Source organism: Aedes albopictus, chromosome 2, assembly GCF_035046485.1.
Source record: "Aedes albopictus strain Foshan chromosome 2, AalbF5, whole genome shotgun sequence".
Lineage (NCBI taxonomy): Eukaryota > Metazoa > Arthropoda > Insecta > Diptera > Culicidae > Aedes > Aedes albopictus.
Genome location: NC_085137.1, coordinates 394,569,723 through 394,596,328, shown reverse-complemented (window position 1 = coordinate 394,596,328; position 26,606 = coordinate 394,569,723). Strand labels below are relative to the sequence as shown.

Sequence of the window (26,606 nt, the reverse complement as noted above, 5' to 3'; positions counted from 1 at the left end):
ATAGGTAAAATATGTGATTACAGTTTATCTACAGCTCAATGGACCCAAGGCCATGCCGGGTATCCAGGAATCTATTCGAAGAATTTACTTACTCCTGTTCGGTGTAGCATTGGATTCTGGAGCTAATCGTTGTTTTCCGCGTGCAAATAACTGTAATTGTTGTACATCTATGGGTCTTTGAAGTCATTGGATGACTTCGCTTAGATCATCCAATATTTCGAGGAATAGTTTCGAGTGACCTTTTATCAATACATAATGATAAAATATGAGTTTATGTAGTGCACTGAGGTTCAACATAGGTGAAACACGTGATTACAGTTTATCTATAGCTCAATGAACTCGAGGCCTGACTTCAACCAGGCCATCCCGGGTACTCAGGAATCTATTCGAGGGATTTACTTACTCCTGATTGGTGTTCTATCGGTTTCTGGAGCCAAACGTTGTTTTTCGCGTGCAAATAACTCTCATTATAGTCGATCTACGGTTCTCTGAAGTCAAAACATGACTTCAATCAGTTCGTCCAAATTTTCTGCAGCTCGTTGACATAAAAAACATTATACAAATTTTTAAGTATAATAAGAGCGATAAAAATTTGAAATGGAATATTTCCTAGTGTGCACCTTGGTGCACGATCTGAAAACCTTTGTACAGTTCATTAATCTTACATTTTGGGCTATGGTAATATATACAAACCTAGTTCGCCGAATACTACGATACTTTTTCTACTAAAACAGTAAGCTTCCACTCAAGCATGGAAGTACCGAAACTCGTGTATCTATCATAACATCTGAGCGCCGTCGCCGCCGCACCGGCCGGTGGTGGTTGCCCGCTTCAATTGTCAGCCAGGTATTTAACGAACCGATTATCACCCCCAACTTGATGCCGGTGTGGTGTGCCTCATATATTTTTGCGCCCCCGGAGAAGGAAATAACCACACACAGTCGGGCACATTAATTTATCGAGATACATATACCTACTTCGGGGTTTTTTTCGAGCGGCGTCCGGCGCCCCGACGTAGTAGAGTAAGCCTTTCTGGCGTATTCAGTCGATTGTTTGCGCTCAGCACAATCGGTTCGTTCGGCTTCTGTGGTCCAGCAGGAGCAATTTAGCTGCCCTTCCGATTCCGATCTAGCCCTTCAGTTAGGTACACCGTCCGCGAGTTGGAGCGTGGGTGGGCTTTTCTCCTATCAGTCTGTAGAAAGTGCGGTTACCGCGGATCGGTCGAAACGAAATTACGTGCACGTGCTGATCGCTATTGTTAAAGTGTCGACATTTTCGCAACGCTTCAACGACCTCCACACGGTGACGTCGAGTTGACGTCAGGAGCTGCTGCAGCACCGGAGAGCGGACCAGTTGACCGTGGGTTACTTTGGGGTCTCTGAAATTGCTACCGTCGTCGTTTCGAAACGTGTTTCTGCCCATTCAGTGGTCGTTTGGGATATTATTGAGCCGGGTGGGCTGCAGTCGCAAACGGCAATTCGATACATTCGCGCGCGTTCAATGGTCTGATGCTGAGCGGGAAAAAGTGCTACAATCAAATTTTTGAAGTTGGTCCAGCTGTTTCACTACTGAAAAGCAACAATACAGTTAAGAGAATACGCATACCCTAATTGGAGCATCGCCACAGGAAGTGCCATAACTCTAAACAGGTGCAATATCACAAAACATTAGTGCGCGTGCGAAATCCCCGAAGTCGAACAATGTAACAGAAGCCAAATTCCCGAGCAACAATTGTGTCAACACACCAGAGACCAGTAGTGCCGCGTGGCGGGTGGTAAATAGATACCCACGGCGAGGAAGGGGCACCGACCGACCGCAGACCAACCAACCAACAACAACAGAGATCAAAAACTTGTTTTGGAAAGTTGTCTGTTTTTGTTTTGCCTGCAAAAACCAGCTGTTTGCTGTTGTGATACCACCACTTGAAGTGCTGCTGTTACTGCTGTTGCGGCTGCTGCCGGGCAATAAAACAATATGGACGTTACGGAGAGCAGCAAACTGAGGTAAGCTGGGGATTTAGGGGGAGGAAAATTTGTTTATAGTTAGATGGAAGGGGGCTGTAAGTTACTGGTTACTAGTGGCCAATAAAAACGAATCACTTCATTCCATTCGCTGGTCGCTGGCCAGAGGCGAAGGTGAACTTTAATGGATTTTTGCAATAAATAGGTCCAACGGAGAGAGGGGAAGATTTAAGATTATGCCTGCTATTTGAAAATGTCTTTATCGTGAAAAATAAATGAATCCTATTATTATTATCGAACCTTGAAGTACCTTGTAGCTTCCAATCGGTAACATGTGTAAAATTGATTGCCCGAGTGATAATTGTCTTACTTAAGTGTTGGGAAACACTTGTAGAATGATAACGGAGATATTCGTTCAGATTAATTTGTAGGTATTATACAAACTTTAAGGCATCCATACAAATTGATCACTTTGCTAATTATTTCTAGCGTTACATTTACAAAGGGCTTAACTGCTAGCAAAAGGGAGGAAAAATACAAAATGTAAACCAACCCGATTTTTCACTATTCCTATCAATATCTTTGAGTATTGCAACCTGACATCCAATAATATTTATGAGTTTATCTGCATTCGGAAGGGCCATTCGAATTATTGATAAATTACAAATTAAAAAATTATTTCAATTGAAATTTGCAAACTTTAAAGAAACAAAAGGGCGTAACTGAAATAGCCGCCAATTAAAGGGTCAGACTGCTGGGGCCTAACTGAAAAAGGATTATATTATTTTTTTAAAGTTTTGCTATACTGCCCATGATTGCGTAAAAGTAACATTCGACAAAAGTAGTCATTGGTGAAAACGGAGACTAAAATTTGCAACTTTCGCTAGTATTTCGTGACCATCCCTGATGTTAACTCAATACCTGAGTATCCTCTGCTGTCCATGGCTGTGTCTCCAGTTCCGCACTCTGCGAAGGGTCCGCAAATCGTCCTTCACTTGACCGACCCGCCTAGATCGCTGCGCACCACACGCTATGTCTAAACCAGCAGATTATAAAAATTGAATGTACATCGGATTTTTTTCCGCAGAACATCAGTATTCAACCTATATTTTCATTTGCAGAAGGTTTGAAAATATTCTATCGGTGAAAATTTTTCCATACATTTTGTACGGGAGAGAAATTGGCCGAAAACGATTATTTCATGCAAATTTGTATGAAAAAAAAGCTAAAAAGATGAAAAAAATCAAAATTTCCCCGATGAAATATTTTAAAAGTTTCTGCATATGATAATATAGCATGAATTCTGATAATCTGTGGAAAGAAACCCGATGTACATTCAATTTTTATAATCTTCTAGTTCAGACATAGCGTGCACCACGTCTTCTTGTACTGGCGGATGACTCATCTGAAGAACCACTTTAGTCGGGTCACTATCCGACATCCTGATGACGTGACCTGTCCCTAGTACCCTCTCGATTTTCGCAGTGTTCCAAGTCCCGTTTTACATCTGCACTCCGCCGTAGATGAAACGCAGCACCTTCCGTTCGAAAACTCCAAGGGTGCGTTGGTCCTCTGTACTTAGAGTCCATGCTTCGTGCCAATAGGGGACTACCGGTTTTGTTAGTGTTTTGCAGATAGTTAACTTCGTGTGACGGCGAACTTTGTTCGACCGTAGAGTTCTGCGGAGCCCGAATCTCGATTTCCTGCCACAATACTTCTTTGAATGTCTCTGCTGGTATCGTTGTCGGCGGTCACCAGTGAGCCCAAGTCCTCGAATTTTTCAACCGTCTCGAATTCATCACCGTCGATTCGGGGTGGCGGGTGCGGTAATTTCTCCATGGAGCCCTTCGCCATCATGTACTTCGTCTTTGACACATTAATGATTAATCTGATTTGACTGGCTTCGTTCTCCAGTCGGATGTACGTGTCCGCCATCGTCTCAAATTTGCGGGCTAAAATATCAATATCATCAGCGAAACCAAGCAGCTGAACGGACTTCGTGAAAATCGTTCCACTCGTGTTTATCCTCGCAGAGGATTACACCCTCTGAAGCAATGGGGACCAACAAGCACGAAAGACCATCACCTTGCCGTAACCCTGTGCGAGATTCGAAGGGACTCGAAAGTGATACTCGAACTATGCACATCTCTCGATCCATCGTCGCTTTGATTAATCAGTTTATCCGAAATTCCGTATTCGTGCAAAATGTTCCATAACTGATCTTGATCGATTGTATCATACGCCGATTTAAAATCGATGAACAAGCGATGTGTGGGCACGTTGTATTCGCGGCATTTCTGCAGCACCTGACGGATGGTGAACATCTGGTCCGTTGTAGTGCGTTCACCGCTGATATTGCCTCACAAACTCTCTTGCAATTGGTGATGTTTCCGCCACCTCTCGACCACCTCACGCTCGCTCGTGAGAATATTCCCGTGATTATCTCGGCACATGTCGGCTTGTGGCACAAAGCCTCTGCGCGAGCGGTTCAGCTTCTCGTAAAACTTTCGTGTGACCTTTTGCGCGGTATAGCTCTTCCATCGCTTCGCGATCTCGTTCTTCCTGCTGGCTCTTCTTCTTCCGGAAGACTGAGTTCTGGCTGTTCCGTGCCTATCTGTAACGTGCATCATTCGCTCTCGTATGGTGTTGCAGCATTCTCGCCCATGCTGCATTCTTCTTGTTTTTCAACTGTTCACATTCGCCGTCGTACCAGTCGTTTCTGTGATTCGGAGTCGCGAAGCCTAGCGCTATAGCCGAGGTACTACCTATGGCGGATCGGATGTCCCTCCTGCCATCTTCAAGTGTAGCTGCGCCAAGCTGCTCTTCCGTTGGTAGGGCCACTGCTAGCTGCTGCGCGTGGTCTTGAGCCACCTGTACGTTACGCAGCTGCTCGATGTTGAGCCGCGGCGTTCGACTTCGACGCGTGGTATGGTGATAACTGTCGAAAGTTTTGAGCGCATGCATACAGCGATTAAGTAGTGATCCGAATCTATATTCGCTTCCGTATGTGCAGACGGTTCTGTCACATTCGCCCGAAAACCACTCGCCCGAATTCCAAATGCCCGAATGACAAATTGCCGAATGTAACAAACGCCCGAAAGTCATTCGCCCGAAAAGACCATTCGCCCGAAAACCATAATAATATTGAAAACCCTTTTCTGAAATCAATTTGGCCGTCGTCCACGCGTATGGCTGAACGTCATTATCAACTAAAAGTATCTGCAACCATTTTCGTCAGAGGGTTTTGCTTTCTTTGAACACAGTCTGATTTGAGACTTATACAGTTGCAGGCATGTTCGGCAATATAGCTGCCGAAACATTGATTGAAATTTTCCCTTCTTTTGTTAATAGGCTTTTCTTTCTAGTTTCACCTCCGAGGAACAAAAATTCAATTTGATGTCATTTTTAACCAGAAACTTGCCCTTCTTTCAATCATGAGTTGTTCTTTTAAGTTGTTGGGGAACCTTGTCGTTATATAACTTTGGGGCTGTCCATAAACCACGTGGTCATTTTTTTGGGACTTTTCAAACCCCCCCCCCCCCCCCCCGTGGTGAATAGTCCATACAAAATTTTTTATTTGTCCATACAAAATGGTCATTGGCCGAACCCCCCCCCCCCCCATAATGACCACGTGGTTTATGGACAACCCCTTTACAATTTCTGGAAATTTCCAAACATGGTTTCAAAAGAACAGCTTGTTTGAATAAGAATGGTGAATTCTCGCTACTTTTGTGTTTTTTCTGCTTCCGTTAGCTCACACGTTTTTTATTTTATCAATTATTGTTCGTTTAACGTAGTTATTCCAAGTAGATCAGTCGTGAACACTATTAACTTGAAAGTGTTGACTACTCTGTACTGAAGTTTTGTCTTTCGATCAACAATACTATAACAATTAATGTCCTATTATGTTATATTTAACAAGCAATTAGGCGTTCTTCAAAACATAGGCCGTTTTTTTTAAAGCTGGCGCTAGTCCAGCTGTTCTTGTGATTGGTTGGATACTAAATACACCATGCGTCTGTTCTTAAACTTTCATCCTGGCAAACCAGAAAAATAAACTTTTTCTAAGAAATCGCTTGGAATCGTTCTGGCGAATGGTTTTTCGGTCGAAAGGTCTTTTTGGGCGAATGGTTTTCGGGCGAATGTGACAGAATCGTGCGGACATTGGTTATATCCGAGAAGAATTTACCATCGATTAGAACGTGGTGGATTTGGTTTTCTGTTTGGTGGTCGGGTGATCTTGTGGCTTTGTGGATATCTTTGCGGGGGTAGAAGGTGCTTCGGACTACCATACCACGGGAGGCTGCAAAGTTTACGCATAGCTGGCCGTTATCATTCGATACGGCGTGCAGGCTGTTTCGCCCGATTACCCGTCTGTACATTTCCTCCCTTCCTACCTGCGCGTTCATGTCGCCGACAACGATTTTCACGTCACGCGGCGAGCAACCATCGTATGTTTGCTCTAACTGCGCGTAGAACGCTTCTTTCTCGTCATCGGGTCTCCCTTCGTGTGGGCAGTGGACGTTGATGATGCTGTGTTGAAGAAACGGCCCTTAACTCTCAACATGCACATCCTTGCGTTGATCGGCTGCCACCCGATCACACGTTGTCGCATCTTGCCCAACACTATAAATCCTGTTCCCAGTTCATTGGTGGTGCCACAGCTTTGGTAGAAGGTAGCCGCTCGATGCCCGCTTTTCCACACTTTCTGTCCAGTCCAACAAAGTTCCTGCAACGCCACGATGTCGAAGTTGCGGGGATGTAGTTCGTCGTAAATTATCCTGTCACATCCTGCGAAACCTAGTGACTTGCAATTCCATGTTCCAAGTTTCCTATCGTAGTCCTTACTTCGTCGCGTGGGTCTTTGCCGATTGTATCTAGTCGTATTTTGTCCTATTTTATTCGCAATGGGGATTTTTACGGGTGGCTTATTGAGCCTACGCCAACACTCCTGTCTCGCCGGAGGGCCATCGTGCCAGTTCTGTTTAACGTCCCAACCAACACTGGGATGGGGCTTCCACCTTGGATCTAGCTGGGCGTGGTGCAGCGTTTCTTACTCTGCCGCTGGATGCCAGAACAGACGCTGTTTGAGCCGCACCTCCTTGGTGAACAGGCGCTCGGGTCGTACCTCCTCAATCTAGCTGAAGTCAGAAGGACAACCGTGCCCAGGCTGCACTACCAGCTAAGCACACAACTCTTAGCTGGTGGTCTTTGTCATCGCTTGACCCGTGGAAGCATGAGGTAGGACCTTGTTGGACGCTCTGCTTATCGACTCACCGTTTTGCAGCCCCGAATTCAATACATGCTATCCACGAATTATTGTGTGCGGTTCTCGAGCGAGCCTATTAATATTCGAATATCAATCAATGAAGTTTGTTGCACATTCAGGGGTACACAAATTGAAAGCCGGTTGTTTCACCAGCTTTATCAGCTTGCTACGTAACGCAGTAGTTACCGCAACACAAACTATTCATTAATATCTACAGCTTTACACTGTTGCAGTATATTTTTGGTGTAAACTTTATTATCACATATTCTCTTTGACCAGCGCTGTGACGCATCAGTCTCAGTTATTGTTTTTCAGTAAAAAATTAATGTCTGCAGCGGTCGATTAAATTTCCTTGTTGTGAGAACTGATTCAGTCCGAGCGTTCAATCCGTGAGCGACCCAACCAAGTACAGTCGAGTCTCTTACTAAGCGAATTACTATTTAGCGGACTCCTACAAAACGGACTCCAACTAGACAGGGGTGAGCGTTATAGAAGACTTAAAACGACTCGAACAGATAGGAGGACCCGATCTTGTGGTGGCATATTCCGACGACGATTTCTACCTGCAGCGACAGACTCGAACGGATGCGAGAGGCATTCCGAGGCTTTGAACGTGTATCTGGTGCGAAGCTGAGTTTGGAGAAATCGTCGTCGATTTCGGTGGGTTACACTGACGAGCTGGCCCTTACCGTACCGTGGCTGCGGTGCGAAAATACTGTACGCATTTTGGATATTACTTTCGCCAACTCCGTTCGCCTAATGAGCAAGTTGAATTGGGATGAGCTTGTAGGAAAGTTTACTCGTTTAGCTTACCTACATGCTATGCGAACACTCAACTTGCACCAGAAAGTTATTCTGCTCAATACTTTCATGACTTCCAAGTTATGGTATCTCGCCTCCGTACTCTCGGCATCAGCTGCTCAAACGGCAAAGCTGATGGCAACGATGGGAACATTTTTGTGGCGAGGTCTATCAGCAAGAACTCCAATTCAGCAGCTGGCTCGTACCAAAGAAGAAGGCGGATTGAAGCTACATCTCCCTGCTTTGAAGTTCAAAGCCTTACTATTGAATCGTCATTTGCAAGACATCGAATCCTTACCCTTCTACAAATCCATCCTTACCCAAGTAAATCCTAACCCCCCCGCAGACTGTCCTTGCCTCAAAATTATACTTGCCGAATTTCCATCTCTCCCGCCTCTCATACAAGATGCTCCCTCCGCCGTGGGCATCCACAGTTATTACATTGAGCGGACCGATGCACCAAAGATTTGCCAAAAATACCCAGCAGAAAATTGGCGACAAATTTGGTAAAACATTGCGATGCGGTAGCTGCCTTCTGACCAACGAAGCACTCTCTTTTTGTTGGTGAACGCGAAACTAGAGCATCGCTCCTTGATGTTTCGTATGAATAGAGTGGACAGCGAAAATTGCGTGTACTGCAATTGTGCACGTGAGACCCTCGAACATAAGCTGGGCGGATGCGTGCGAGTTGCTGCAGCTTGGAGGCTTTTGCAGCGGAAAATTTCTGCTGTTCTGAATGGATGGCGTACCCTGACGATAGAAGAGCTCGTGCGATCAGAGCTACGAGGTGTAGGAAAACATAAGAAAATACAGATTCTAAAAATGTTTATCGGATATGTCATCTTTGTTATGAAGTGTAACAATGTTATTGATGTACAATCGCTAGAATTTGAAATCAATTGTGTATAAATAATTATCATTGTAATTACTTTTTACGCTATAAAGAAATAAACTAAATTTTATGTAAAAAAAATGGGCAAACATCGCACATGAAAAATATGAAACATTTTCACTAACACTAACCCCTATCAACACCAGTAACTTTCAATCCAATTGATAAAAGTTGATGAAATTTTGCAAGAAATTGTCTCTATAAGTATCATGACTGCTTACGAAATTTCATAATTATCCTCGCAGAACTTTGAATTGTAGCGGAAAGGAACCATATACAGTATCGGACAATAAAAATGCACCAAAGCCGTTTTCCCATACAAACTAGTCAATTTTGGATTGCCATATCTCAGTTATGTCTCAACCGATTGTTTTCATTTTTCTGTGACGAACTACAAAACATTTCAATTTTCAAAAACTATTGAAAAATTTCAGTGATAACTATTGATACAAAAGTTACAGATAGGTTGAAATTTGACAAAAAAAATGCACCAAGACAAAAAATTGTGTAGCTAAAAATGCTGAGGTCAGATAGCTATAGTGTCTTCAGCAAATTTATTGGTCATCACACAAGAAACATATTTGCCGAAGACACCATAGTGATTTGACTTCAGCATTTTTGGCTACATAATTTTTTGTCTTGGTGCATTTTTATTATCAAAATTCAACCTATCTGTAACTTTTGTATCAATAGTTATCACTGAAGTTTTTTAATAGTTTTTGAAAATTGAAATGTTTTGTAGTTCGTCACAGAAAAATGAAAACAATCGGTTGAGACATAACTGAGATATGGCAATCCAAAGTTGACTAGTTTGTATGGGAAAACGGCTTTGGTGCATTTTTATTGTCCGATACTGTATAATGCGAATGAAAATTGATCATGATTGTACAAAATCTTAAAAACTACGATTGATTGTTTCTCATCCACAGTTAAAAGTAATACATAGATTTTTATGAAATTTTGCACGAATAATAAATACACATCAAAGAGTTCTCAGTTAATTTTTGGCCAATTTTTATCGATTCAGTACTTCTGTGTTCCGATTATTGCGGATACAGGCTTTACGAGTATCGTTTCAACATTTCCTAAGTCGCTATCCTTACAACTTATCAAGGTCTTGAGCTGTCACATATCGCAACGTTTGCTTGACAAACTAATATAGCATCAAACTGTTGATGGCGTCCCTAGCGGCCAAGTTACCAACTGTTCATATGAACCAAAGTTCTATATGGTAGATTATTTCAACTTTGTAGAAGAAAGCATTGCGCTATCTCTTAGCACGTATCCGAGATAATTGGCCACACCCCCAAAAAAGCCGAAATCCGATAAGCTCTTAGGCTCCTACTAACCGGATTCCTATTGCGCCACCCGACCAGTCATCTTATAAGAGTCTCGACTGTATCATTCCCAATCATCCACACACGGCTCGTGCGCACAGGGCATTTGTTTCAAGCGATTGCTTGTGAGAATGAGATCCCTATATGCCACCACGGGTGAGCATGAGAACACCCATCTACAGAAAATTGAATGAACTCAACTCTCGCTTTCAGCATGCTGCGTGTCAGTGTGAGTAACCTAGTTCTTTTCACCCTCGTGTTGGAAATTGGCTCCATTTTGAAACTCCATACATTTTGAATACGACGAAAAACTTTAAACCTCATACAGTGACCCCACAATTTATGAATCGGCAAAAATGACCACAGTTTATGGATCGCTCATTTGATCAACATGGTGATTCATAAATAGTGTACAAAATTAAGGTGATTCATCGGTGTGGGGTCACTGTACAAATTGTTCAACTTTGGCTCTCCAGAACTCTTAGATTTCCTGCCCAAAACTTTTGACTTTAGACAACTGCCCAAATGGTACAAGACCCTACTGCCCCGCAGAAAAACTACCCTCGTATTGTGATAGACACCAACGACAAGAGACGGCACTGTTTTTCTTCGCAGGCCTTTGACTATTTCATAAAATTTCCGCATATCATTCTGTTCCAGCTTTTGGCGACGGTTATGTAAAATTTCTTTCGCTGGAAGTTTGAATATCGAATCGTTTCCGATTTGTAATTTTATGTTTTCACTATGGTATTGGATGTCGTGATGATTATGTCTTTCATCTCAAAGTGCAATGGGTACCATCAATCTTTGTGTTGTTAATTTGTTAAACTTTTCAAACTACTGGAGTTTACTTGGGAACAACAACCAAATCAAGAAGCTTGTATTCTTGACACTTTTATCTTAGCTCCTCGGGTGCCACGAAAGAATGGTTAGCATTCGCTGGAGAAGAAATAATCAACAAATTAATAACAAATTGATTGACACGGATTTTTTTTATTATTAGCTAATCTGCATTCTTCCACTAAATACAGTGACGTAAGAATCCGTGCCATTTAACCAGAAATAAACAACGCACAACCATGTGACCTTCCGGCTTGGGTAGATGCTTAACTGGCAGCTCAAACAAAGTGATCTGCAACTTCTGCTGCACGACTTTGGTTCTTCTGCCAGATCTGTTATTCCAAAACTGGTTTTTGTGATCTTGGCGCACTGATACTAAATGGTGTACAAGTTGCGGAATTTATTAGTCAATTAGATTTGGAATCGAAATAACCAAACGAATGCCCATCAATCTAAATTTAGCAATAAATCTTTGGAAATGTGTGTACAATCAAACTCTCATTCAATGCATTCAATCTATCCAACACTTGACAAGCAATTGATGTTCAAACGGAATTTGATTAGTCTGTTTTATTGCCCCATAAAAGCTTGAATTCGCAAAACAAATCCCAAAGGTACAATCGACCTCCACCAACGCGCACCTTATCAGGTGTCAGAAAGAATAGCTTCTATTGAGGAGATAACCGCATATCAATTCGCTCGATAACGACAGGGAGGTACGTACAACAATCGTGCGCTAATATACGGGTACACTGTGTCGATTAACAGCCGGTCTGATGCGATGCTAATAGGGTGTTTATTTATTGATTGATACGGTCGGTGAATGGGAAAATTGAGCTGTCGTAAATTAAGATGATAATTTAAGCTCAGATAATTCGCGGTGGTCTGTGTTTTGGTGTGTAGAGAGGAAGTGTTATCTTTTGATGAATTTTGGGGATTTCTATATTTCAATGATTAACTGATTCGAAACCGGAATGAGCTCTCTAGAGACGAGAAATCTGTTGAATTCAGATAGAAATAAATTCTTTCGATACGCAACACTCAATAATCGCAACGCATTCTATCGCAACAACATCTCTCAAGTCACATCTCCAACCGCAGACTCAACGCCCACAATGCCATCCAGATCCAGTGCTGATCGCGGTCGTCCACCGAAGCACGTGACTACAGGCTCTACGACTAGGTTGTAATTTTGAATGCAAACACGGCATCACCCATCATCGGCACGTTTATCTTTTACTGAAACTATCGACCTCCACCGCCGGCTCCCGGACGGCTTATCAAATGTAATCAGCCAGAGTGAAGCACATTGATGTCTCAGTAGTATTCGGTAGTAAAATGCTGTATGGTTGTATGATGATTTGTTTAGTTTTGTCGGTCACTGCACTGCGTGTATCAGTCATTTATGAAGCAGTGGTTCTCAACGTGGAGTGTGTTATTTGGCAGTGGAACAAACAACATTTCATGGATTTTAAGGAAGTATTGAGGCCCTCTGAACAATTTCCGAAAAAAAACAGCGAAGGATTTTCTGAAAAAAGTTCAGGAGGAGTTCTAGGAGGAGTTCTAGGAGGAATTCCAGGAGGAATTCTATAAAGAAATTCTACGAGGAATTCCAGGAGGAATTCTAGGAGAAATTCCAGGAGGAATTCCAGGAGAAATTCCAGAAGCAACTCCAGGAGGAATTCCAGCAGGAATTCCAGGAGGAATTCCAGGAGGAATTCCTGGAGGAATTCCTGGATGAATTTCAGGAGGAATCCAGGAGGAATTCCAGGAAGAATTCCAGGAGGAATTCCAGGAAGAATTCCAGGAGGAATGCCAGGAGGAATTCCAGGAGGAATGCCAGGAGGAATTCCAGGAGGAATTCCAGGAGGAATTCCAGGAGGAATTCCAGGAGGAATTCCAGGAGGAATTCCAGGAGGAATTCCAGGAGGAATTCCAGGAGGAATTCCAGGAGGAATTTCAGGAGGAATTCCATGAGGAATTCCAGGAGGAATTCCAGGAAGAATTCCAGGAGGAATTCCAGGAGGGATTCCAGGAGGAATTCCAGGAGGAATTCCAGGAGGAATTCCAGTAGGAATTCGAGGAGGAATTCCAGGAGGAATTCTAGGAGGAATACCAGGAGGAATTCCTGGAGGAATTCCAGGAGGAATTCGAGGAGGAATTCCTGCAGGAATTCTAGGAGGAATTCCCGGAGGAATTCTAGGAGGAATTCCTGGAGGAATTCCAGGAGGAATTCGAGGAGGAATTCCAGGAGGATTTCCTGGAGGAATTCCAGGAGGATTTCCTGGAGGAATTCCAGGAGGAATTCCTGGAGGAATTCCAGGAGGAATTCCTGGAGGAATTCCAGGAGGAATTCCTGGAGAAATTCCTGGAGGAATTTCTGGAGAAATTCCTGGAGGAATTTCTGGAGAAATTCCTGGAGGAATTTCTGGAGAAATTCCTGGAGGAATTTCTGGAGGAATTCCCGGAGGAGTTTCTGGAGGAATTCCTGGAGGAATTTCTGAAGGAATTCCAGGAGGAATTCCTGGAGGAATTCCTGGAGGAATTTCTGGAGGAATTCCTGGAGGAATTTCTGGAGGAATTCCTGGAGGAATTCCAGGAGGAATTCCTGGAGGAATTCCAGGAGGAATTCCTGGAGGAATTCCACGAGGAATTCCTGGAGGAATTCCAGGAGGATTTCCTGGAGGAATTCCAGGAGGATTTCCTGGAGGAATTCCAGGAGGAATTCCTGGAGAAATTCCTGGAGGAATTCCAGAAGAAATTCCAGGAGAAATTCCAGGAGAAATTCCAGGAGAAATTCCAGGAGAAATTCCAGGAGGAGTTTCAGAAGGAATTCCAGGAGGAATTCCTGGAGGTATTCCAGGAGGACTTCCAGAAGGAATTCCAGGAGGAATTGCTCGATGAATTCCAGGAGGAGTTTCTGGAGGAAATTCAATAGGAACTCCTTGAGGATTGTCTGGAGGAATCCCTGGAGAAATCTCTGGTACAATCCCTGGAGAAATTCCTGAAAAAATCCCTGGAGGAATTTCTCGAGGATTTCCTACAGGATTTCCACGAGGAATCACAGGAAGAGTTCCTGAAGGAATCCCTTCAGAGATTTCTGAAGTTATTACTGGAACAATTCCTGGAATTAACCATGAGGGAATCCCTACAGAAATTCTTGAAGTTCATAAACTCAAAAAGAAGTTTTGGAGGAATGGCTAGAGGAATTGCTGAAAGAATCTCGAGGACATGTCTTGAAGAATTCCTCTGAAAAATCGAGGGATATATGAACAACTGTTTGAGAACCACTGCATCTGGTGCGTGATAATCGAATCCTGCCAGCCAGCACCGGCTTCCGTCTACTGATATGCACAAGTGCAAAGACATGTGTACTTACTCACCGACCTGGCAGGTGCCACTTTCGATCGCCATGAACTTGATTTGTCAACTGGTTTCATGTGGATTTGTGTTGCGTGGGAAAATGTGAACTTGAATGAATGTTCCTGCCTATGCATGATGTGCGTACATATTACTGGAAGCCGAACCGATTGGAAAATTGTCAACATCCGAATGATGGATGGATTCGCACCGTTAAATGGCATTGACACGCACTTGCTCATATCAACTGTATGGTCATCTGATCATGATTGATCGGTGAAAATTATGCTTTGAGAAAGTTATGGTCCAGCAATAATTGGATATTGGATGGTAATTGGATCGAGTTACGAAATCCATCCTAAATGCATCATTTGTATCGATTTGGAATAAGCTGAAACATATACATATTTTTGGGATCACTTTTTTGACTGGTAGACTTCTTGCTTAACTTTATTGGAGTTTCTAACTGGGACTGTCGGATAAATTTTATGGAACATAAATCTTTGGAAGTCCAGATACACTATTTGCGATGATCGTCAATTATCCCCATACTGGCACAAGTGGTCAAAATAATTAGCTCTCACGTGCCAACAATCTTTGATTATACCATAAAGATTAGCGCTCATTATCTAATTGAAAAGGCCGCAAATTACCAACCAAATAATCCAATCAGCAAGTAACTGTCATTTGCAGCGCATTGTGTAAACTCGCCAATGCCGTTCACTATCTATCCACAACGCAACGCAATGGATGCGACGCAGTTTCCACCAAACAAAAGTAACGTGTTCTTTTTTTTTCTCTATTATTTTCAGTGATGGAATCTCGGCCCCACTGTGGATGTTCTGGAAGCGGCGGAGATACATTGTGGTGTTTATGGCCTTTTTCGGGTTCTTCAACGTGTACGCCCTGCGGGTGAATCTCAGTGTGGCCATCGTGGCGATGACCGAGGAGCGGGAGGTGGTCCTCGCCAATGGGACCACTGTGGTGGTAAGTTTTAGAAAATAAATAGATAAGAGTTTTTTTTAATGATGTGACGGCTTGAATAGTCGAGGATTTATCAGGGTATTGAGGCTTCTTGCTTCTCCTTCTCCTTTTCAATAATAAGCAACAATATCATGTAACATTCTGTTCACAACTCAAACTCGCCTTTTTATTTCACAGGCTATCTCACAGTTTTGCGACGAGGCTTCTGCAGAAGTTCTTACAGAAATTTTTCCCACAGAATTTTCTAGAATTTCCGTTGAAGCTCCTCGTTGAGTTTCTTTCGTAGTTATGAAGTTGGTTGCTTCGGGAACTTCTCTCAAAGGTTGCCAGAGTTCATCCCGGGGTTCTTCTAATATTTCTTATTCAGATTACTCCCAAAAGTTTATGTCTGAATTGTCTTGATTTTTATAGGAGCTTCTTTCAAATTTTCTTAGTTTTTTCGAAGTTTCTCGTGATATTTCACCAGGGCTCCTCCCTATTTTTTTTCGGAAATTTCTTACAAGAAATATCAAAGGCTATCCTAGAATATTCAAAGATACCTGTAAATCCCGGCAAGGATTTCCGGAGTGAAAGATCTTGGGACAGTTTTCAGTAGGGATTCATAGGAAAATCGGTTGGAAAAGTTGGAAAAACTATTCTCGAAATCCGAAAAAAATCCCAAAACAATATTTTTGAACGGAAGTTTTAAAAGCTATCTATATATATAAAAATGCAGTGGCATACGTGGGACCGCGCATAACTTGCGAACGGAAGGTCCGATTTTGATCGTCTTAGTTTTGTTCTGTTAGTTTTCACCCAAGGAAGGTTTATGAGGCCTAAAACATGGACAAATTGAGAGTTTTCGAAAATCGATTTTCTATACCTCTTCCACCGGGGACTTGGGCTTGGCTAGAAACTTGAAACGTCAAAAAATGCAGTAGGCAAGACAAAGTTTGCCGGGTACAGCTAGTATTCTATATTTTTTTTAAAATTTTCAAGATGTGCGTTTGCTCCGTCCCTTAGTTAGCAGCGATTAGCGATGATTACACTAGTTTACAAAATAAAACGAAAGTCGTGAACTTCTGTCAACGACCAAAATTTTTGAAGCATAATTTAGCGCTGATTTCGAAACAGCGCTTCAAAAAATTTAAAGTGGAGCAGTTTTTGAGTTTTAGCTCAATATCGAGTTTTACAACTTTTTAAAATATGGAATTTAATAAAATTCAAATATCTTGCGTTTTGTTCAACCAATTTTAAATCTTTTTCCATAAATTAAAAGCTGAATATACTACCATTCGCTCATCTGAATACAGGTTTTGCGTCAGATTGATGAAATTCAAGATATTGGCGAGTTTTGGGGACGATCTCCTTAAATTTTAGCAAAATTTCCAAAAATATATGAAGATATGTATTTTTTTTTCAATGAGAAAAAAACAATTTGAAAACTCTTTCTCAACGTTTATTTGACATATCATATGTAGGCGAGTTACAGTAAAAAATTTAGCTCAATCGGAGCATTGATTACGGATAATGAGATGTTTGAAGTGAGCGACATTGCTTAAAAATAGAACAAAAATCGATTTCAAATCATCAACATTGTATGGAAAGTCGGAAAATTTTCCGCTCTACTGTAATTTTTTTCCTTCGCGTTTTCGAATTCAGAGCATGATTCTACACCAAAAACGATCATCAACTTACCGAGTTCAAAAATGCTGTAAACTAGTGTTAGGGATGGATATATGCGGATTTTTTCGTAAAATCGGGAATTATCATTTCCCCTGTAGTTGCCACCAGCTCCTGTCAAAAATGAGGTTTCTTAAGCAACCAATTTTTCATAAATCATCGAAGAAATCTCGAAAAAGGCTTTCTGTTAAATGCCATATTTTAGGCCCGATGAATCAGCACACTTTTAGGTGGATTGGTACTTTTTAGTTTCTCAAACCCATAGCCATAATTTAATATATTATTGGTACATAGTTAGTATTAACCAGCACCAGAACTTTATTAACTTACTTGACTTGACTTACTGCATTGACAACATGCAGAACAAATTCGGAACCCATGACCCTCGAAGGGCTGAGAATGGGTCAATTTCCATGCAGTTGTAGTTTTAAGGAAAATTGATGAACTTCAAATAATTTCTTTCATCATTTGTGCATGCATTACCAAAGATCACATTCTAGTGATCAAAGGACTTTTTCATGCAAACATAACAGAAGTTCGATTGATCGATTTCGTCTTTTACAGTAGTCTGATTGTTTTAGCTTTCATAAGGCCTTCCGGGCCTAAAGGTTTATGCTACAATTCCAGAGCATATGTATGAATTTGAAAGAGAGCGAACGACTACATTATAAAAAAAGCAAAAATTTCCTATTTTTTATACTAAATACAGGTAATTTTTCATTCCTTGTTAGATTTTCAGCTCAATCGGTTTACAGACACCAATAGAATATACCTCCAAAAATGGCTATTTTGTATGGAAATCAGAAAATATTTACTTTTGTCTTTGCAATACTGTATGGATCAATTCTAGACCAAATGGCGTAAAAACATTACGAACTTCTGCTTCTTCCGTCCTTCCAATTATTCTTGTAATTTTTATATCACCAATAGATAGAGCTGATTTTACTTTATCTATTACTGACTGGGTCAAGTTTGCATAAATAAATGTAACTTTTTTTTCTTGTTTATTTTCTTTATTTTATTGAAATTTTTGACAAAAAAAAAAATAATTTCAATAAAATTTGGACACAAGATCCGGATACGCTTCTGATTTGAGGATTTGTAAGGGTTCTTGGAAATGGCCATGATTCTGGAGTTTTTCTTAAATTGAAATAGGGCATTTGAAATTGATAGTTATCAAAAATAAAAATTGCAATTTAAAAACAACTAGTATTCCCAACATAATCGGCCCAATAGACACATTTGTCTCAGGCCCGTGTCCGGAAGTGTTGCCAAGGGTGGCAAAAGTCGGGGGGCGCATAGTGTATGAAGCGTCGTTAATGGGGGCATACCCCCAACACCCAACCCCCCCCTCTTTGTGCATGGACTTGTTTTGTCTAGTAGTGCATCCAGGCCCTCAAAAAATGTGTATTCTGAAAGGCTTTTCGAAGACGTTTCCTTAGAATCTCGTAAGAGATTCTCAAAGAATTCTGTAAAGAATTATCATAGTAAACTGAGAAAGATTATCCCAATATGACAGATTTTCTATTTTGAGAAAAACTACTCTAGAATCTTCAGAATGATTCCTCCAGAAATCTGAAAAGAGTTTCCTTAGAGTCCTGATAATTTTGAGAGATATTGCTGTATAACTCTGAGAGGAATCCATCAAAATACTATGATTTATTTCCTCAGAATCCTGAGAGAAGTTCTGAGAGGAATTTATCCGGAATTCTGAGAGGCATTCTCAGAGAAAAGATTTCCCAAAAAATGTGAAATTTATTCCCTAGTATTCTTCAAGCGATTCCCCTAGAATCTTAGGACAGCTTACCCTTGAAAGACAGATTTACACAAAATCATGAAATCAGACCATGCTGCATCATGAGAGATTTCCCCCAGGATTCAGAAATAGATGTTCTAGATCTAGATTCCTGAGATGGATTGACTTGAAATCCTAAGAATTTAAATGGGAATTTTCACACAGTCCTGTCAAGGAAATTTTCTTTGAGAGGTATATATTTACCTCTTTAGCATCATTTTGAATTCAGAGAAAAAAAAATCTTAGAATCCTTCAGATTTTTGAGAGGTGTTCCCCCATAATCATGTGGGGGATTTCTCCAGAATGTTGAGCATGATTACATCAGGATCCCGAAAGAAATTCTGTCAGAATTTCAGGAATTTCCTGAAGGATTTCTCCAAAATCCTGAGGGGGGTTATCTTATAATTCTGAGATGGATTCTCAGAGAATCATGAGAGGGACTCTTCCGAAATCCTGAGATAAATTATCCAAAAATCGTGAGAGGAACTCTCTCAGAACCTTAGAAGGGATTTTCCCGAAATTCTAGCTGAAATTTCTCTAGAATCCTGAATGGAGTTTCGACGACAATTATGTTCAAAGTCCTTCGGGGATTCCTTAAAAAAAGTAAAGCATTTAGAAATTCCCCAGAACATGCCTTAAGTGTTTCTTGCATCGATTAATTCAGGACTTATGTTGGGATTCCTTTAGAAATTTCATCAGGGATCGGCTTCCGAAATTTGTGTAGGTATTTCTTCATTTGGAGGAGGTATACGACTGGGAGGAAATGTTGAATTGCTGTGGCTTTTTCAGTCTAAGAGCATTGAAACGGCTAGTTTGGCTATGCCAAACTAGCCGTTTCAATGCTCTTAGACTGAGAAAGCCACAACAATTCAACGGTATTTCTTCAGAAATTTATTTTGTAAGTTCTCCCGGAAATTGCAATTGATCCAGGGATTCTTTCGGGAATCTCCCCAGACAACCAGTCATCGTATAAGATGTTGCATATGATGATAAAGTGGAGGCCATATGCGTGCATGTCACCATTTAGGCGCATGTAAAATGTACGCATATCGCCTCCACTTTAACATCTTATACAACATCTTATACGATGATTGGTTGACTGGGTCTTCAGCAGACTCTTCAGAAGAGATTCCATCAGAAGTCCTTACTATAAAATTCCTTCAGAGATTATTTTAAACATTTCTCCAGGGAATCCTTCAGGAATTCACCCAGGAAGGACTCTTTCGGAATTCTCATAGAGATACCTGTTGGAGTTTCTCTTGTGAATGTACCAGGTATTTCTGTAGAAGTTCTCATCCATTCTTTTTGAATACACAGTTAACAGTTTCAATGCTTTCATGAGAATACCTTGAAGAATTCTCACAATTCTCATAGGATTATTCTGAGATGAGTATATGAGTATACAGCCATTCCATAGAAAAATGATATAGTGCAACTCCGATTGTCGTTAAATTTAGTGGGTTCGTAGTTCTTCGAAAATAATAAGACCCGTATTTTTTTATTTCGTCATTAGGGTGACCAATTTTCAGATGGGGTGGTCCTAAAAATCAAGGTTTTTAAAAACTTAAAATTTTCATCTACTTGAAACTTCTTTTTTTTTTTTTGTTTTAAAGCTATTGAATTCTAGTTTTCAAGAAAAATACGTTGAATGGGCCCAATTGCGTTTTTGTGCAAGCAATATGCAAATACAGGGGATAGACAAAATGATCGGGACAGGCAAAATTTTCACTTTTCAAAAAATGTTCAACTAGCTGTAACTTTTCGAAAAGTGCATTATATATTCTGAAATTTTTACTGTAAGTTCATCAACTAGTTGTGTATCAGTGGTTCAAATTTGGAAAAGATCGGGCCATTTTCCACAAAGTTATAAAGATTCTTGAAAAACGTAAAATTATCCGATAGCCAACTTTGAGCTATTATATCTCCGGATTCAATGAACCGATTGAAATGGAATTTTGACTATTTATGACTTATATAATGAACTCTGGAAAACATTTGACTTAACTTGAAATTTTTAACAAGAGACAAAATTATAGCGATTTTATTTTTTTCCCGATTTTTAGTAAATTGGTCTATTTTTAATATGCATTCTATTACTTTTTCAATTTATTGGTGGCTATGTTGTTACTTTCCTTCAAAACACATTTATATATTAGTCAATTAGAGGGAAATTAAATTAACTATAATTTACATCTTGAATTTTGAAACGTTGTTGATATTTTAGATAATTTGGTGTTTCATTAGAAAAATAATCTAATCGTTACAATTTTCTTCCGTGTTAAGAATATTAAGTTAAGCCAATGGTTTTTCATAGCTCATTATATAAGTCATAAATGGTCGAAATTTCATTGCATTCGGTTCATTGAATCCAGAGATATAACAGCTCAAAGTTGGCTATCGGATAATTTTACCTTTTTCAAGAATCTTTATAACTTCGTGGAGAATGGCCCGATCTTTTCTAAATCTGAACCACTGATACACAACTAGTTGATGAACTTACAGTAAAAATTTGAGAATATTTGATGCACTTTTCGAAAAGTTACAGCAAGTTGTACACTTTTTGAAAAGTGAAAATTTTGCCTGTCCCGATCATTTTGTCTATCCCCTGTATATTATAATATATGGATTTTATTATTTTCAATTCAATCCATGTAAAAAGTTTGCTTGGGGCGATACAATTGTGGTTTAAACATGAATTCAGTACTCCTCCATGATCGGATAAATTACCCTATATAAAACTGTCTTTAGAAAATTCGCGGCAAGAATGTACTCAGAACAATACAACTGAAGGTTTATTCCTAGAGGAATACAGATCCAGGACATTCCAAGATTGCTAATAAGCTGGATGGATACCCAGTCAGCAATTTGGTTGCTATATCGAAATTGCAACTGATATAGTCACACATATATAGCACCAAAGAAATCGTATTCAATGCACGAAATAGGCATATACATACTAAAGTGGAGGCCATATCGAAACATATATACGATTACTGCGATTCCATCCAACATAATTTACGATTTCTCTAAAAATTTCTACGATTTCGACGATTTTATCCGTCTAAATATACGATTATGCATGATCTTATTACGATTGAGAGCACTAATATACGACTCAAGATTTTCAAATAAAAAAAAACAATTGGTGTTCAGTGGGAATCGAACTTAGGTCCTTTGATTGAGAACTGCGCGTTATCTCTATTGCCTATATTGCCAAGTTGAAAATAGAGAATTAAAAGTGAATGGTATGAAACGAATAAAAGTTTGCATGATACGTTGCGAGACTTGTGGTGGGAGCGTTGTTGTTGTGCATTGAGTGGCATCAAAAGTGGTTCCGTGCAAGAGGCCCGGAATTCACATCGTTGTTGGAATCTATACTTCACTTAATGTATTTTTTTCCTGTTGTGTACATTTTTCACTGCGACCAGTGCGATCACCACTTATTGTAAGTCATCTGCTAGTATGAATACCTATATATTTGGTTGAAATTATTGCTACCATGGTCGGAATGTGTCAACAACAACAAAAATACAAATTTGTGATGAATACCATTTTTTTTCTTTTTCTCCATCATACAATTATTTAAACAAAACCATTTACGATTTCCGAGATCAAGATTCGACTATTAAAAGTGCAGTTACAATCATATGCGACTGGTAAAATGAATATACGATTTCAACGATTTCATTCACTTCGTATACGACGCAAGTGTGACGCAAACGATCAATATACAACATTGTTATAGTTGTATACGATTTCACCGATTTTCATCATACCTTTAGATAGCAAGCTCGATTTAGCAGATGCATATACGATGTGAAGCGACGATTCCCACGATTCAAAGAAATCATATATACGATGCTAGCGAACTTGCAGCTTAAGGACACTAAGAATGTATTTTTTTTACGATTCTATCCGATTCTGTGCGATCCTACCGATAGTATCTCGCACCTTTTATGATCGGAGACGACTGTATGAAACAAAATCGTAATTGAAATTTAATTTGGCATGATATGCGATTTTTCGCAATCATTGTCAACAAATATACATATTATTATACAATTCTGATTCAATATATGGAAATATACGATTTTTTTCACAATGATTTACGATATGTGGTTGGCTGGGTAATTATTGAAAGAACTCCAATTAAGTCATGGAAGACATTGTGTAGACATTTTCAAAAAGTCTTTTCATTATGTTCTACTGGAGAAAATGTGTAAGAAAATCCTGCGTTTGTCCTAAGAAGAGTTCGTAATCGGTTATTTGTAAGTGTAATTTCGACACTACTGCATCAGAATTCTTCGAGTATGCTGAGCACGGTTACTGAGATAATGTGAAGTGGATTTCTCCCAAAATCCTAGCAGTTATTTTCCCTGAATCGTGAGATGAATTCTCATATAGAAGCTTTTGCCTATAATTCTTCTAGATTGTGGAGATGAATAACTACAGAATCCTCACCACAGGGTTCTTTTTGAATACAGAGATGGAGTCATCTAGAATCTATATCAGGATTCTGGGAGAGTCCGTCTGAAGATTCTGGTGATATTTTTCTCAGCATTCTTAGATAATCTCAGGAGATTTTTTTTTGTAAAAATTCCTCTCGGGATTCTGTATCAATTTCCTTCAGAACTCTGGGAGATTTTCTCACTGGATTCAGACGGAATTTCTTTCAGAATTAAGGGAGAATTCCTCTCTGGATTCTGGGGATATTCCAACTAGAGTTCAGAGAAAATCCTTGTCCATGTAAAGACTCTGGGAGAATTCTTTTCACGATTCTGGGGACTTGGGGTTACCATTCTTAGCATTCTTGAGGAACCCCATCAAAATATCTGAGAGAATAACTCTCAGGATTATGGGCGAATCCATATCAGATATTCCTCCTCTGGATTTTGTGGAAATCCCTTGATAAATTCCTCAAAGAATCTTCCTTAGAATTTAGTAAGAATCTCTCCCAAGCAACACACATGTCACAGAAGAGTCATGCAGTGGAGTACTTTGTTACCCAATCGTTTACCACCTTGGCTTTGTTTAATATTCCCTCAAATGATTTGGTCATATCATTTTGAAATTAATTGTATCATATTTAAGTAACTAATAATCCTTATTTCTTTATATCCATATCAGGAGCAATACTTTGACTGGACAACGCAGATGCAAGGCTTCGTACTGAGCTCGTTCTTCTACGGCTACATTTTGACGCCTTTCCTCGGAGGGTTCATTTCCAACAAACTCGGTGGCAATTATGTGAGTGTCTATCATCGTTTCTCGCACATCGAGAGCCACTTACCAGAACAGCAAATTGAATTAATCACCTTATCTCTTGGAATAGGTTTTCGGCGTCGGTATTGGCACAACCGCCATCCTGACGCTGCTCACCCCGCTAGCTGCCAAAGCCGGTCTGGGTTGGTTGATTGGGGTGCGAGTCATCGAGGGCATCTTCGAGGGTGTCACGTTCCCGTGTATCCACGCTGTATGGTCCAAGTGGGCTCCACCCTCGGAACGGTCCCGCATGGCATCGATTGCCTTTGCTGGGAACTATGCCGGAACGGTGGTGGCGATGCCCCTGAGTGGAATCTTTGCCAACGCCTACGGATGGGAGAGTGTGTTCTACATCTTCGGAGTCATCGGGTGCGTGTGGTTCGTGCTGTGGACGTTTATGATTAAGACATCGCCCGAGGTGGATCGGGGCATCAGCGAAAAGGAGAAGGAGTTTATCTTGTCCAGCTTGGGCAGGACCGAGGGCGTTCCGGAGAAGATTCGGCACCCGTGGAAGGCGATGCTGACGTCGATGGCCGTGTGGGCCCTGGTGGCATCGCACTTCTCGGAAAATTGGGGTTTCTACACGCTGCTGACGCAGCTGCCGACGTTCTTGAAGGGTAAGTTGAAATGCAAAGTAACAATTAGAGCCCCACCCTTCCCCAAGCACTTCTGAGACTGTATTGAACTCTATGAAACCTTTATTAGCCACTTAAGCTCACATTGGCTCTCCTTCTCAAACCCATATTCGGAAGTTCCGAGCGGCTTCAGAAATCGAGTCTCTCTCTGAAACCACTCTGGAATACCACAACGCCTTCCGTTATAATCGTCTGAAATATGTCCCAGTTTCCTTAATTACCTTCCCTAAAATGCATCTGATTGAATAATCTTTTCAACTTCCAGATACAATGCACTTCGAGTTGGAGAAAACTGGATTCATCTCTGCCATCCCGTATCTAGTCATGGGCATCCTTCTGTTCGTTTCCGGTTACCTGGCTGATTTGTGTCAAGTCAAAGGATGGCTTACAACTACTCAGGTAATGTCCGATAAAGTCTATAGGTAATCCAGATAAGTTCAACTTTCAACTCTTACAACAGGTCCGACGATTCTTCAACTGTGGCGCCTTCCTCGGTCAAACGGTGTTCATGATCACCGGAGCGTTCATTCTGAAGCCGGGAGCAACCATCACTTGTTTCACGATCGCCGTCGGTATGGGAGCCTTTGCGTGGTCCGGTTTTGCCGTAAACCACTTGGATCTGTCGCCGAAGAGCGCCGGCGTGTTGATGGGCATTTCGAACACCTTTGCCACGATCCCCGGCATTGTGAGTCCCATCCTGACGGGCTACATCACGTCGAACAAGTCCGATGACGAGTGGCGAGTGGTGTTCTACATTGCCGCCGGTATCTATTTGATTGGGTGTGTTATTTATTGGATTTGGGCGTCCGGGGAGTTGCAGCCGTGGTCGATCGAGGCACAGGAGAAACTGATGAAGGAAAGGAATGGAGAAAAGAACGGTTTTGATGGGGGATATGTGAACAAGATGAAAATCGAAGATGAGAAATAAGTAGGGTGATGATGGGGAGGGGTTGCGAAGCGACAAGTATTTTATCTATATGTGTATTTTAATGAAAACATTCGTGTTTAAAATGAATGTTAAAATTTAATGTGATTTAAGAAAATAAAAGTTTAATAGTGTTAATGTTCCGGAAGTTGTGTTGGATAAATTTTGTGAAAGAAATACCGATAAACTTGAAAGCAATATTGCATACAATTGAAGCACCATTTTAATAGAGATTTTATTTGCAAGACACGCGGACACTCGACTTAAGCTTACAAGCATGCGCATAGCTTCCAGTATGTTCTCTGTCTTATACAGACTAGAGCTTTACAGTTTGTATATTCATAGGCGAAAGACTTTGAACTTTACCATTTTGCGAGCTTTGGAGTACCGAGATGAAATCAGAATGATTTTATTAATTTTGACTATAAACTTAATATAAGCAAATAACATTTGTTACAGAAACCATGCAAAACTGATTCCAATAAGGACTGTATCGGAAATTAACTATAAACGTTTACAATTGCCTGAAAAGTAATCTGTTCGAAATAAACATAACTTTATTTTTGGGGATACTATATAAATCTCTTAAATAAAGAATGGCAGTTCTGATTTTCAAAAAGTAATTATTTAACTTGAACTTTTATCTTAAAGATTGCACAAATGTTTTTAAAATTTTGAACACCTCCTAAAAATTTAAAATTGCGAAAACTGTGGAAAAATATTCAATTTTTTCTCTTATTTTTGCGTAAATATATTCTTTTCCAGAATGCTCATGATATAGCAAAATTATTTTTATCAAGAAAAATTCCCTCCGCAGTTTAGGACAATTCTTAAAAATGAAAAAAGGTCATTTTTCGAGGAACTCTTTTTTATGCGTCTTCAA

The 26,606-nt window shown here is 40.5% G+C and overlaps 1 protein-coding gene across 1 annotated transcript; it reads left to right on the top strand.

Moving 5' to 3' along the window:
• The first annotated feature begins 936 nt into the window (after window positions 1-936).
• LOC109413498 (sialin) lies at window positions 937-25,871 on the top strand. Its single transcript, XM_029879177.2, has 6 exons — window positions 937-2,003; window positions 15,273-15,447; window positions 24,029-24,148; window positions 24,234-24,780; window positions 25,064-25,197; window positions 25,259-25,871. Exons 1-6 carry the CDS (start codon window positions 1,975-1,977, stop codon window positions 25,724-25,726), a joined length of 1,473 nt encoding a protein of 490 aa, XP_029735037.2. The 5' UTR covers window positions 937-1,974; the 3' UTR covers window positions 25,727-25,871.
• Window positions 25,872-26,606: the final 735 nt, after the last annotated feature.